Source organism: Salvelinus alpinus, chromosome 23 (genome assembly GCF_045679555.1).
Source record: "Salvelinus alpinus chromosome 23, SLU_Salpinus.1, whole genome shotgun sequence".
NCBI classification, from domain to species: Eukaryota; Metazoa; Chordata; class Actinopteri; order Salmoniformes; family Salmonidae; genus Salvelinus; species Salvelinus alpinus.
Genome location: NC_092108.1, coordinates 36,560,093 through 36,572,972, shown reverse-complemented (window position 1 = coordinate 36,572,972; position 12,880 = coordinate 36,560,093). Strand labels below are relative to the sequence as shown.

Here is a 12,880-nt window from a genome sequence, read left to right as displayed (position 1 = left end):
TGTGGAGGTCTACAATTTTTTCTGAGGTCTTGGCTGATTTCTTTTGATTTTCCCATGATGTCAAGCAAAGAGACACTGAGTTTGAAGGTAGGCCTTGAAATACATCCACAGGTACACCTCCAATTGACTCAAATGATGTCAATTAGCCTAACAGAAGCTCCTAAAGCCATGACATCATTTTCTGGAATTCTTCTAGCTGTTTAAAGGCACAGTCAACTTAGTGTATGTAAACTTCTGACCCACTGGAATTGTGATACAGTGAATTATAAGTGAAATAATCTGTATACAATTGTTGGAAAAATGACTTGTGTCATGCACAAAGTAGATGTCCTAACCAACTTGCCAAAACTATAGTTTGTTAACAAGAAATTGGTGGAGTGGTTGAAAAATTAGTTTTAATGACTACAACCTAAGTGTATGTAAACTTCCGACTTCAACTTTATACCTTCAGCTACAATGAGAGAGCGAGAGGGAGAGAGAGATAGAGAGAGAGAATGTGTGTAGAGAAGAAAAATGAGAAACCGATGAGTGTACAGAGTTCAGTGAGCATATAGAGTGAGAAAAGTCATAAGAAAAAAGAGAGGACAGGAAAGGAAAGGGGAGGAAAGGAGAAGAAAGTAGAGGAGAGGAGTGGAAAGGAAAGGAAAGGAAAGGAGAAGAGAAGAGGGAAGGGAAGGGAAAGGAAAGGAAAGGAGAGGAAAGGAAAGGAGAGGAGAGGAGATGAAAGGAAAGGAGAGGAAAGGAAAGGAGAGGAAAGGAGAGGAACGGGAAGGAAAGGAGAGGAGAGGAGATGAAAGGAAAGGTAAGGAAAGGAAAGGCAGAGATGCAAGAGCCTCAGGGCAGAAAAGAAGAAATCCAGAGGTCTGTCCAAGAGGTCATAGTGCAACCGGTCATCACGCTAACTGGCCTGTGGCTCTATAACATCCACCACCAGCCATCTAACTAACCCCAAGTCTTTCATCTGGATGACCACAATGACCACAGAGCCATAGTGGCGCAGTGGAAATGACAATTGACCACACTGAGAGGATCATTCAATTAGAGTTGTATCCATCACCGGACCATTCCTCCATAGCAGAAGACCCTCGTCACTACATAGTCCCTACATAGTCCTTACATAGTCCCTACGTAGTCCCTACATAGTCCTTACATAGTCCCTATATAGTCCCTACTACATAGTCCTTACATAGTCCTTACATAGTCCCTACATAGCGGTACCATTTGGTACTCAGACAATGTCTTTGACCAGGTCAACAGCAGCAGCACTGCTGGTTGGGAGTCTGCAGGCCTGCAGTTGTGGTTTTGTTTTATATGTGTCATACCACAAAGGTTACGTCAACTACGGACAACGAGGGAAAATGAAGTGTGCCTCATGCAGCCTTTAGTCCTGTAATCACCCTACATCCTGGCATTAAGATTTGATTCAGATACACGACTTGAAGTTCAAGAGAGAGTAACTTCAGACAAGCACATCAGTCGTAACTCTGATATTCGCATTAATCTTCCATATCCTAATCACAAGCGCCAAAGATCTTAAGTTAGGATTTGTCCCGAAATGCATACAGGAAACTGTCTCTTTTGGTATACTAGATCTGTTATGGTTGTTTTTAAAACTTGTATCCTAGGCCAATGTCACGAAATGACACAGGATATACTCTTGTGAGTAAATTTGGAGCCACCAACGGTATTTACGTGCAAGATGGGAGGGCAGACTGACCTTCCAAGGCTCTAATATAATCAGTCTGTCATTTCATTTAGCTGTTAAGACTCCTGTCAACTTCAAAGTGGTGAAATAAAAGGAACATGCCCATGGAACCGAGAACAAACAGATTGTTGTAGAAGTTCATGACCCAATTTAGTTCCTTAGAAGCAAAACCACAAACAACCCATGTTGGATCCAATACTACACCTGGCCTTCCTGTTTTTGCCTCCACTACTGAGGAAAGCAGTTGGAAAGAACCATTCTGCTTCCATTGAAACGAACACATTGAGGCTAAACACATTGGTGTGTCTGGGGGTTGACACGCTAGGCCAAACCTAAATGTAAACGGCTGATTGAACAGTAGGCCATGCTGATGTGGCATTTCTCCTTTGAATCATTATGGGTATGAGTCATAATGATTCAAAGTGCTGTCTGTGATTATGAGTATGATTCAAACCTCCTTCCTAACCTTTCACTCTCTCTCTCTCTTTCTCTCTCTCTCCCTGTGTCATGGTCTCACGCTCGAGGAAACCGTTCAAACAAATAAAAAAATCGGTCATGCTATTTTAGTGTCAGTGTGAGATAAGTCTGTCTTTGGTTAGATTTAGGATTACATCCCAAATAGCACCCTATTCCCTATGCAGTGCAACATTTTGACTGGGGCACGTAGGGAACACGGTGTGCGATTTGGGACACAGCCTCTGTCTTTGATGCTTCTCGACATTGGCCACAGTCATGCTGGCATATCGACTCAACCACAGAGCATCTCCACAAAAGCCTTATTGATGTTATTTTGATATCTGACCACTCCATGAATGTTATGTTGTCAGTTCCGACTGTGATTTCAAGGGAAGATTTCAAAACTGCATTTCTCCAGCAAACCTCATTTCTAATCTCTCTCTCTCTCTCTCTCTCTCTCTCTCTCTCTCTCTCTCTCTCTCTCTCACACACTTTTTATGACCTTCCTTTAGCTTCTGACAACCCCTTGACACACACCACAAAGAAGGAAACCCCTCACAACCACCCAATTGGGTATTCAATCAATCAAACAAATGTTGTTTGTCACAAGCGCCGAATACAGCAGGTGTATACAACTTTATATGTACCATGAAATGATTACTTACGAGCCCTTTTCCAGAAATGCTGAGTTAATAAAAAGTAAGACAAATCTGATAAAATACAAAGGGAAACTGTAACACAATAAAATAACGATAACGAGACTATATACAAGGAATACAGGTACTGTCACGACTTCCGCCGAAGTTGGTCCCTCTCCTTGTTCGGGCGGCGTTCGGCGGTCGAAGTCACCGACCTTCTAGCCATCGTTGATCCACTTTTCATTTTCCATTGGTTTTGTCTTGTCTTCCATCACACCTGGCTCCAATTCCATCAATTACATGTTGTGTATTTACCCAATGGTTATTTAACCAATGGACCATGTCCTTGTCCGTAATTGTTTCTTGTGGTGCTTGTGCACGGTATGCTGGTATTTACTGGGTTTTGTTTGACCCATTTATTTGTATTGTTCTGTTTACGGTGGTTTATGGATATTAAACAAAACCGTTGTAAATCAGTTTTCGTTCTCCTGCGCCTGACTTCTCTGCCGCCAGTACGCACCTCACTACAGGTACCGAGTCAATGTGCAGGGGTACGAGGTAGTTGAGCTAACTGAGGTCAAATGTACATGTAGGTAGGGGTAAATGTGACTAAACATAGATATTACTGCATGGTCAGAACTAGAAGCACAAGCATTTCGCTACACTCGCATTAACATCTGCTAACCATGTGAATTTGTGACCAATAAAATTTGATTTGATTTTGACAATCTGGATAGATAACTAACAGAGTAGTAGCAGCTCATGTGAAGAGCGTGAAAGAGCGTGATTGTGTGTGTGGCGTCAATATGTGTGTGTGTGTGTCTGTGTGTGTGTGTGTTAGACTGTCGGTGTAGTATGTGTGAGTCTGTGAGTAGAGTTCAGTGAGTGTGAATAGAGCCAGTTCAAGAGGGTCAGTGAAAATAAAAAGTGGGTCAATGCAAATAGACTGGGTAGACATTTGATGAACTGTTCAGCAGTCTTATGGCTTGGGGGGTAGAAGCTGTAAATGAGCCTTTTGTTCCCAGACTTGGCGCTCTGGTACCGCTTGCCGTGCGGTAGCAAAGAGAACAGTCTCTGTGGGTGTCTGGAGTCTTTGACAATTTTTATGGCCTCGCTCTGACACCACCTGGTATAGAGGTCCTGGATGACATGCCATTGAGCTCGGCCCCAGTGATACACTGGCCCATACGCACTACAATCTGTAGCGCCTTATGGTCTGATGCCAAGCAGTTGCCTTACCAAGTGGTGATGCAGCCAGTCAAGACCCTCTCAATGGTGCAGCTGTAGAATGTTCTGAGGATATGAGGGCCCATGCCAAATCTTTTCAGCCTCCTAAAGGGGGAAGAGGTTTTGTCGTGCCCTCTTCACGACTGTGTTGGTGTGTCTGGACCATGATAGGTCCTTAGTGATGTGGACACAGAGGAACTTGAAGCTCTCAACCCGCTCCACTACAGCCCCTAAGATGTGAATGGGGTGTGCTCGGCCCTCCGTTTCCTGTAGTCCACGATCAGCTCCTTGGTCTTTCTGATGTTGAGGGAGAGGTTGTTGTTCTGGCACCACACTGAAAACATAATTATAGACAGACCTTTCCTTCAAAGAAAAACCCCTAATGTTTTGTACTAATGCTTGAAGGCAAAAAGACCCGTCACGTTTAAAGATTCTTTGGTTGGATAGTTACAGCCATGTTCCATGGCACAGGGACATGTATGTTCTATTTGGCTCTGTAATATAATTAAAATATAGGGGAGCGATGGCAGACACCTAGTGGTCTGCATCCCAAAAGGCACCCTATTCCTATATCGTGTAATACTTTTGACCAGAGTTGTCAAAAGTAGTGTAATAGGGAATAGGGTGACGTTTGGGATGCAGTCATGCACTGCAGCTTCCCCGGACATTCTATCTGATAAGGGAGGAATTCAGTTCAGACAATACAAACTGTGGCTGCCATGCAAGTAGAACGACATCCGCCTCCTTTCCGATACATTCCGATGAATGACCCCTTAGTTATGTACATTACCAGTCAAAAGTTTTAGAACACCTACTCATTCAAGGGTTTTTCTTTATTTTCACTATTTTCTACATTGTAGAATAATAGTGAAGACATCAAAACTATGAAATAACACATATGGAATAATGTAGTAACCAAAAAAGTGTTAAACAAATCCAAATATATTTTAGATTCTTCAAAGTAGCCACTCTTTGCCTTGATGACAGCTTTGCCCGCTCTTGGCATTCTTTCAACCAGCTTCACCTGGAATGCTTATCCAACAGTCTTGAAGGAGTTCCCACATATGCTGAGCACTTGTTGGCTGCTTTTCCTTCACTCTGCAGTCCAACTCATCCCAAACCATCTCAATTGGGTTGAGATCATTTGATGCAGCACTCCAACACTCTCCTTCTTGGTCAAATAGCCCTTACACAGCCTGGAGGTGTGTTGCGTCATTGTCCTGTTGAAAAACAAATGATAGTCCCACTAAGCGCAAACCAGATGGGATTGGGTATTGCTGCAGAATGCTGTGGTAGACATGCTGGTTAAGTGTGTCTTGAATGCTAAATAACTCACAGACAGTATCACCAGCAAAGCACCCCCACACCATCACACCTCCTCCTCCATGCTTCATGGTGGGAACCACATATGCGGATAAACTGCATTGTCGGTTAGGGCTTGTAAGTAAGCATTTAACTGTAAAGTCTACACCTGTTGTATTTATTCGCATGTGACAAATAAAATTAGATTTGATTTGTTGAGATGTGTCTGTTACTTGAACTCTGTGAAGCATTCTTTTGAGCTGCAATTTCTGAGGCTGGTAACTCTAATGAACTTATCCTCTGCAGCAGAGGTAACTCTGGGTCTTCCATTCGTGTGGCGGTCCTCATGAGAGCCAGTTTCATCATAGCACTTGATGGTTTTTGCAACTGCACTTGAAGAAACTTTCAAAATTCTTGACATTTCCAGATTGACTGACCGTCATGTCTTAAAGTAATGATGGACTGTCATTTCTCTTTGCTTATTTGAGTTGTTCTTGCCATAATATGGACTTGGTCTTTTACCAAATAGGGCTATATTCTGTATACCCACCCCTACCTTGTCACAACACAACTGATTGGCTCAAACGCATTAAGAAGGAAAGAAATTCCACAAATTAACTTTAACAAGGCACACCTGTTAATTGAAATGCATTCGAGGTGTCTAACTCATGAAGCTGGTTGAGAGAATGCCAAGAGTGTGCAAAGCTGTCATGAAGGCAAATGGTGGCTACTTTGAAGAATCTCAAATATAAAATAAACACAACCGTTCAAAAGTTTGGAGTCACTTAGAAATGTCCTTGTTTTTGATAGAAAAGCACATTTTTTGTCCATTAAAATAACATCAAATTGATCAGAAATACAGTGTAGACATTGTTAATGTTGTAAATGACTATTGTAGCTGGAAACGGCTGATTTTTTATGGAATATCTACATAGGCGTCCAGAGGCCCATTACCAGCAACCGTCACTTCTGTGTTCCAATGGCACATTGTGTTAGCTAATCCAAGTTTATCATTTTAAAAGGCCAATTGATCATTAGAAAACCCTTTTGCAATTATGTTAGCACAGCTGAAAACTGTTTTGCTGAATAAAGAAGCAATAAAACTGGCCTTTAGACCAGTTGAGTATCTGGAGCATCAGCATTTGTGGATTCGATTACAGGCTCAAATTGGCCAGAAACAAATAACTTTCTTCTGAAACTCGTCAGTTTATTCTTGTTCTGAGAAATTCAATTTCGTACAATGCTGTGTACTACTCCCTTCACAGAGCTGCGCAAACTGGCTCTAACCAGAATAGAAAGAGGAGTGGGAGGCCTCGGTGCACAACTGAGCAAGAGGACAAGTACATTAGAGTATCTAGTTTGAGAAACAGAGTCCTCAACTGGCAGCTTCATTAAATAGTACCCGCAAAACACCAGTCTTAACGTCAAAAGTGAAGAGGCGACTCCGGGATGCTGGCTTTCTAGGCATAGTTCCTCTGTCCAGTGTCTGTGTTCTTTTGCCCATCTTAATCTTTTATTTTTATTGGCCAGTCTGAGATGTGGCTTTTTCTCTGCAACTCTGCCTAGAAGGCCAGCATCCCGGAGTCGCCTCTTCAGCCATTTCCAGCTACAATAGTAATTTACAACATTATCAATATCTACACTGTATTTCTGATCAATTTGATGTTATTTTAATGGACAAGAAATGTGCTTTTCTTTAAAAAACAAGGACATTTCTAAGTGACCCCAAACTTTTGAACGGTAGTGTATTTTGATTAACACTTTTTTGGAAACTACATGATTCCATATGTGTTATTTCATAGTTTTGATGTCTTCACTTTTATTCTACAATGTAGAAAATAGTAAAAATAAAGAAAAACCCTTGAATGAGTAGGTGTGTCTAAACTTTTGACTGGTACTGTACATATATATAAATACTACATGACCAAAATTATGTGGACATCTGCTCGTCGCACATTTCATTCCAAAATCATGGGCGTTAATATGGAGTTAGTCCCCCTTTGCTGTTACTATAATAGCCTCCCCTCTTCTGGGAAGGCTTTCCAGTAGATGTTGGAATATTGCTGCGGGGCTTGCTTCCATTCAGCCACACGAGCATTAGTGAGGTTGGGCACTGATGTTGGTGATTATATGCCTGGCTCGCAGTCGGCGTTCCAATTCATCGCAAAGGTGTTTGATGGGGTTTAGGTCAGGGCTCTGTCCAGGCCAGTCAAGTTCTTCCACACCGATCTCGACAAACCATTTCTGTATGGACCGTGAGACTGCCAGATGGTGATTCATCACTCCAGAGAATGCGTTTCCCCTGGTCCAGAGTCCAATGGTGGCAAGCTTTACATCACTCCAGCCAATGCTTGGCATTGCGCATGGTGATCTTAGGCTTGTGTGCAGCTGCTCGGCCATGGAAACCCATTTCATGAAGCTCCCGACGAACAGTTATTGTGCTGACGTTGCTTCCAGAGGCAGTTTGGAACTTGGTAGTGAGTGTTGCACTTCACAATAGCAGCACAACAGGACTTGTTGGAAAGGTGGCATCCTATGATGGTGCCACGTTGAAAGTCCATAGTATGTGTCAACCTACTGCCAATGTGTGTCTATGGAGATTGCATGGCTGTTTGCTCGATTTTATTCACCTGTCAGCAACGGGTGTGTCTGAAATAGCTGAATCCACTCATTTGAAGGTGTGTCCACATACTTTTGTATATCTATATTAAGGAGTGAAGCAGTCACACTCCTTTTGTATTTCCTATGTTTTGTACTGAACAGATAAGACAGTAGAGAGAAGACAGGAAAGGTAGGAGAAGGTGGAGTCAAAGGGCAGTGGGCCGGATTCGAACCCATGCCGCCGACATGTGTGCCGGGGTCAGTGCCACCACTGTAGGACAATGACCCTAACCGTTTATATGTTTTATGTTTTATAGATGACATTGAAATATCACGTTTTGGAGTTTGGTTTGCAGATGTTGTTGATGAAAGGAAAAGGGGTACGTTTTCTCGTAGGAATCTGTGGTTTTGCCAAGGCCCCTCATTTGATATTTTAAACATTTTGTTTAATAGCCAAAAACCACATTCACATTTGCCAAACCATGACTATGAGCTATAAAATAAATCCTCACAACAAATATTACAGTAAACCTATCATCAAAGTAAAAAACACAGGCTCGGTTGCCGTTACAACTCGGAGACGCAATGTCAACCGTGATTAATTTACTGGAGAAACTGGCGGTATTCCAATGGTTCCAAAGAACAACATCTCTCCTTATAGATCCTATACACTATATACAGAGCTTTCGGAAAGTATTCAGACCCCTCGACTTTTTCCATATTTTGTTACGTTACAGCCTTATTCTAAAATTAATTACATTTTTTTAAACTCCTCATCAATCAACACACAATACCCCATAATGACAAAGCGAAAACAGGTGTTTAGAAATGTGAGCAAATTTATACAAAAATAAAAAACTGAAATACCTTATTTAAATAAGTATTTAGACCCTTTGCTATGAGACGCGAAATTGAGCTCAGGTTTATCCTGTTTCCATTGATCATCCTTGAGATGTTTCTACAACTTGATTGGAGTGCACCTGTGGTGAATTCAATTGATTGGACATGCTTTGGAATGGCACACACCTGTCTATATAAGGTCCCACAGTTGACAGTGCATGTCAGAGCAAAAACGAAGACATGAGGTCGAAGGAATTGTCCGTAGAGCTCCGAGACAGGATTGTGTCGAGGTACAGATCTGGGGAAGGGTACCCAAAAAATGTCTGCAGCATTAAAGGTCCCCAAGAACACAGTGGCCTCCATCATTCTTAAATGGAAGAAGTTTGGAACCACCAAGACTCTTCCTAGAGTTGGCCGCCTGGCCAAACTGAGAAAAAGGAGGAGAAGGGCCTTGGTCAGGGAGGTGACCAAGAACCCGATGGTCACTCTGACAGAGCTCTGAGTTCCTCTGTGGAGATGGGAGAACCTTCCAGAAAGATAACCATCTCTGCAGCACTCCACCAATCAGGCCTTTTTGGTAGATGGAAGCAACTCCTCAGTAAAATGCACATGACAGCCTGCTTGGAGTTTGCCAAAAGGCACCTAAAGACTCTCAGACCATGAAAAACAAGATTCTCTGGTGTGATGAAACCAAGATTGAACTCTATGGCCTGAATGCCAGGCGTCACGTCTGTAGGAAACCTGGCACCATCCCTACGGTGAAGCATGGTGGTGGCAGCATCATGCTGTGAGGGTGTTTTTCCGCTAGTCAGGATCAAGGCAAAGATGAACAGAGCAAAGTACAGAGATCCTTGATGAAAACCTGCTCAAGAGCGCTCAGGACCTCAGACTGGGTTGAAGGTTTACCTTCCAACAGGACAACGACCCTAAAGCCAAGACAGCGCAGAATTAGCTTCGGGACAATTCTCTGAATGTCCTTGAGTGGCCCAGCCAGAGCCCGGACTTGAACCCGATCGCACATCTCTGGAGAGACCTGAAAATAGCTGTGCAGCAATGCTCCCCATCCAACTTGATAGAGCTTGAGAGGATCTGCAGAGAATGGGAGAAACTCCCCAAATACAGGTGTGCCAAGCTTGTAGCGTCATACCCAAGAAGATTTGAGGCTGTAATTGCTGCCAAAGGTGCTTCAAGAAAGTACTGAGTAAAGGGTATGAATACTCATGTAAATGTGATATTACATTTCTTTCTCTTTAATAAATTAGCAAACATTTCTAAAAACATTTTTTTTCATTGTTATTATTGGGTATTGTGTTGATGAGGGAAAACAACAATTCAATCATTTTTAGAATAAGGCTGTAACCCAACAAAATGTGGAAAAAGTCAAGGGATCTGAATACTTCCCGAAGGCACTGTATTGTAGTATTTTTCAGAATGAATATTACAGTAAACCTATCATCAGAGTCAAAAACACAGACTTGGTTGCTATCGAAAAACTTGGGGATGCAGTAGCAAGGAACTGAAGGCATTCCAAACATGGTCCCAAAGAACATCTCTCCTTATAGAAAGCTATACACTATCCAGTATCTGCCAGAATCCTAAAGAGTGCTAACATTTTATAGGTCCCTTGGTGGTGAAATGTGATCTAATAGTAGTCAAGGACCCCATGTGCAAGACAGTCAGTGAGCCTGTGATTTACACAGACAGAGGGATCATTATAAAATTTGGGTTATTTATGGTAGATTGTGAACATATGGGCTTTAGTGAGAATGCATACTTAACCTAAGGTGCCGAGTGCATGTGTGTTGTTGTGTGTGTGTGTGTCTGTTATATACTGTATGTGTGACCCAAATCATAATCAATGACCAGCACTAGGTAGCACAGCTAAAGACAGGGACTAGGCTACATTTGCCCACATCCAGGCAAAATACAAGTGATCTTTGACCCAACAATATTGTAGACAGCACTACAGAGCAAATCAAATAATAAAACCAAAACACATCGATCCAATTATATTTCCTCTCAAATGACAACACCCTTAAGTAGGTAATGGTTGATGCTCCAGTCTAGTCCTCTTCCATGTTCGCATCAAGCGTCTCACAGTAGGAGTGTTTATTTATGATCAGTTTTGCCTTGTAGACCTAAATTAATAGAAAACATGGGGTGGGTGGGGCTGATCAGCACTCTTACTCTGATACCTACGGCCCCAGAAGGAATCCTTGGAATATAAAGTTCTTATATTGACCAATAGGTGGCAGAGTCACACACTACGTCCAGAAAAAGAGCGCGTTACGTACTTGCATTCTCGGTCCTCCAGATCAAAATGAGGGTTAAAGTTGATGAGTATCTTCTGGCCCGGTTCTGGGGCTGATATCACCCACATACATTGCTGTGATGGAGGGTATGAGGTCGGATAGCCAGTCGAGGTGAGATAATCTGCATTGGTTATCTCAATGTTATCTCCACATTTATCTGCAACTAAAACAGACAGAGATAATTATTTAAAAACGAAATCCATGAGAGAGAAATGACATCTGATTTTTGAATGAACAGGAAAAAACAAGACGATGGTGTAGACGACCCTTTAAAAATATATATGTTTTATCATTCAGAAAAAAAGAGTAATAACGGTCTGCCAATCCTCAGTGGAAATTATTAACAGAAGATGTAAAAACACACATTTACCAGTGTACTTGTTTCAAAACTAGTGAAGCATGAGATATGAGTCAGAAATAAGCAACTTTGTGTCATTTTTGTATCTTTTTTTGTTATTTACTACATGAATAGTAAATAACATAGCAAATATGAAGACATGCTCTCACAAGTGCCCATTTACCGACACCATAAACAATACATGACACCGAACACCTTGGAACAAAACACATTTATTCCCTCTCCCTACTGTTGAGGGAACGATACCTTTAGATAAATACATAACCAATAAACTCTACCGTTTTGGAAAGGTTGACTTTCAACTGATTTAGACTAGAGAGCTTAGGCTTCAGATGCGTCTAGCAAAACCCTGTACTGTAGCCTAGGTGCACCTCCGTAGACATGACGAAAACAGGTGAGTCGTGATTTCAAATCGTGCAAATTAAGGCTTTTATAAGGCCAATGTTAGAAAATATGATATTTCAACAGTGTACACTTACCGCTTTGAATCAATGGAGCCACAACAATGAGTTGGGTTGAAAATAACAGTATAAATCCACAATACATCATTGGAATGTAAAACACACAAATCTGTAAAAAAGAAAAAAAGAAAAAGAAAAAAGAAACTTTGATATGTCCACCGTTTTATAGTCCTCAAAGCAAAACAACAAATGTCTCAGAAATGTAGGAGAAATTCGTCTGACAGCTTCAGGTTGCCAGCATCCTTTAGTAGCCTATTCAGAGGCTGTTTCCTCTTTCCTCGGAAAGTCGTGTTTCTCTCGCAGAATAAGAACTTGCCATTTCCCAGGAAAATAATAATAATAATAATCCAATCGCAGAAAACAATTGTTGATTCCGAAAATCCAGACGCCTAAAGTGCCCCAATAGTTAGGCTATCAATCGATAACTGATAATTGTATATCAAAAGTGGAATAAAAAACTTAAAAGATTCAATAATATCTCATACACTCACTACTACCCCGTCTAAAATCCCCCAATTCCTATTCCTTTTGACTGCGTTCGTTCGGTAACGGTTCGGCCCTTTCCCGATGCGCGCTGTCTGACCGACACAGTAGAATGTCAGAGGGTCACTCTCATTCGACTTGACGCCAACTGTGAAAGTAACAGTGGCATTTCCACTTCCCAAATTCCAGCTCCAAGACGCAAAGACGCACAGACAGATCACTACGAGAAGAGTGGGCAGGAGCGAAAGACACCGTGCGCCCTCCTCCCGCTAGCGCACAGCAGAGGGAGAGGTTCTGGATTGGAAGGAATGAACATAATGCACAAACAAGGTTCTACCATTCATTTTGATATACTAATCTTACGCTACCTGTCGCAAATTCAAAAAACAACAAGCGTTTAACGTATAACAATAGGCCCTTATAACAATGGCATAAGGGGTTTTGCGGAATAATCACTTTAAGCACTTCACTTGATGCCTTGCTTCTGATAGATCCTT

General features: G+C 41.9%; 1 protein-coding gene across 1 annotated transcript in view; it reads right to left on the bottom strand.

Moving 5' to 3' along the window:
- The window catches only part of LOC139550898 (neuropilin-1a-like), a 51,398-nt gene extending 38,732 nt beyond the window's left edge, over positions 1-12,666 (bottom strand). The window contains exons 1-2 of the mRNA XM_071362142.1: positions 11,919-12,666; positions 11,064-11,244 (exon numbers count right to left, since the gene is read on the bottom strand). Of these exons, the coding sequence (XP_071218243.1) occupies positions 11,064-11,244; positions 11,919-11,988 (251 nt within the window). The 5' untranslated portion in view covers positions 11,989-12,666. The remainder of the gene's footprint in view (positions 1-11,063; positions 11,245-11,918) is intronic.
- Positions 12,667-12,880: the final 214 nt, after the last annotated feature.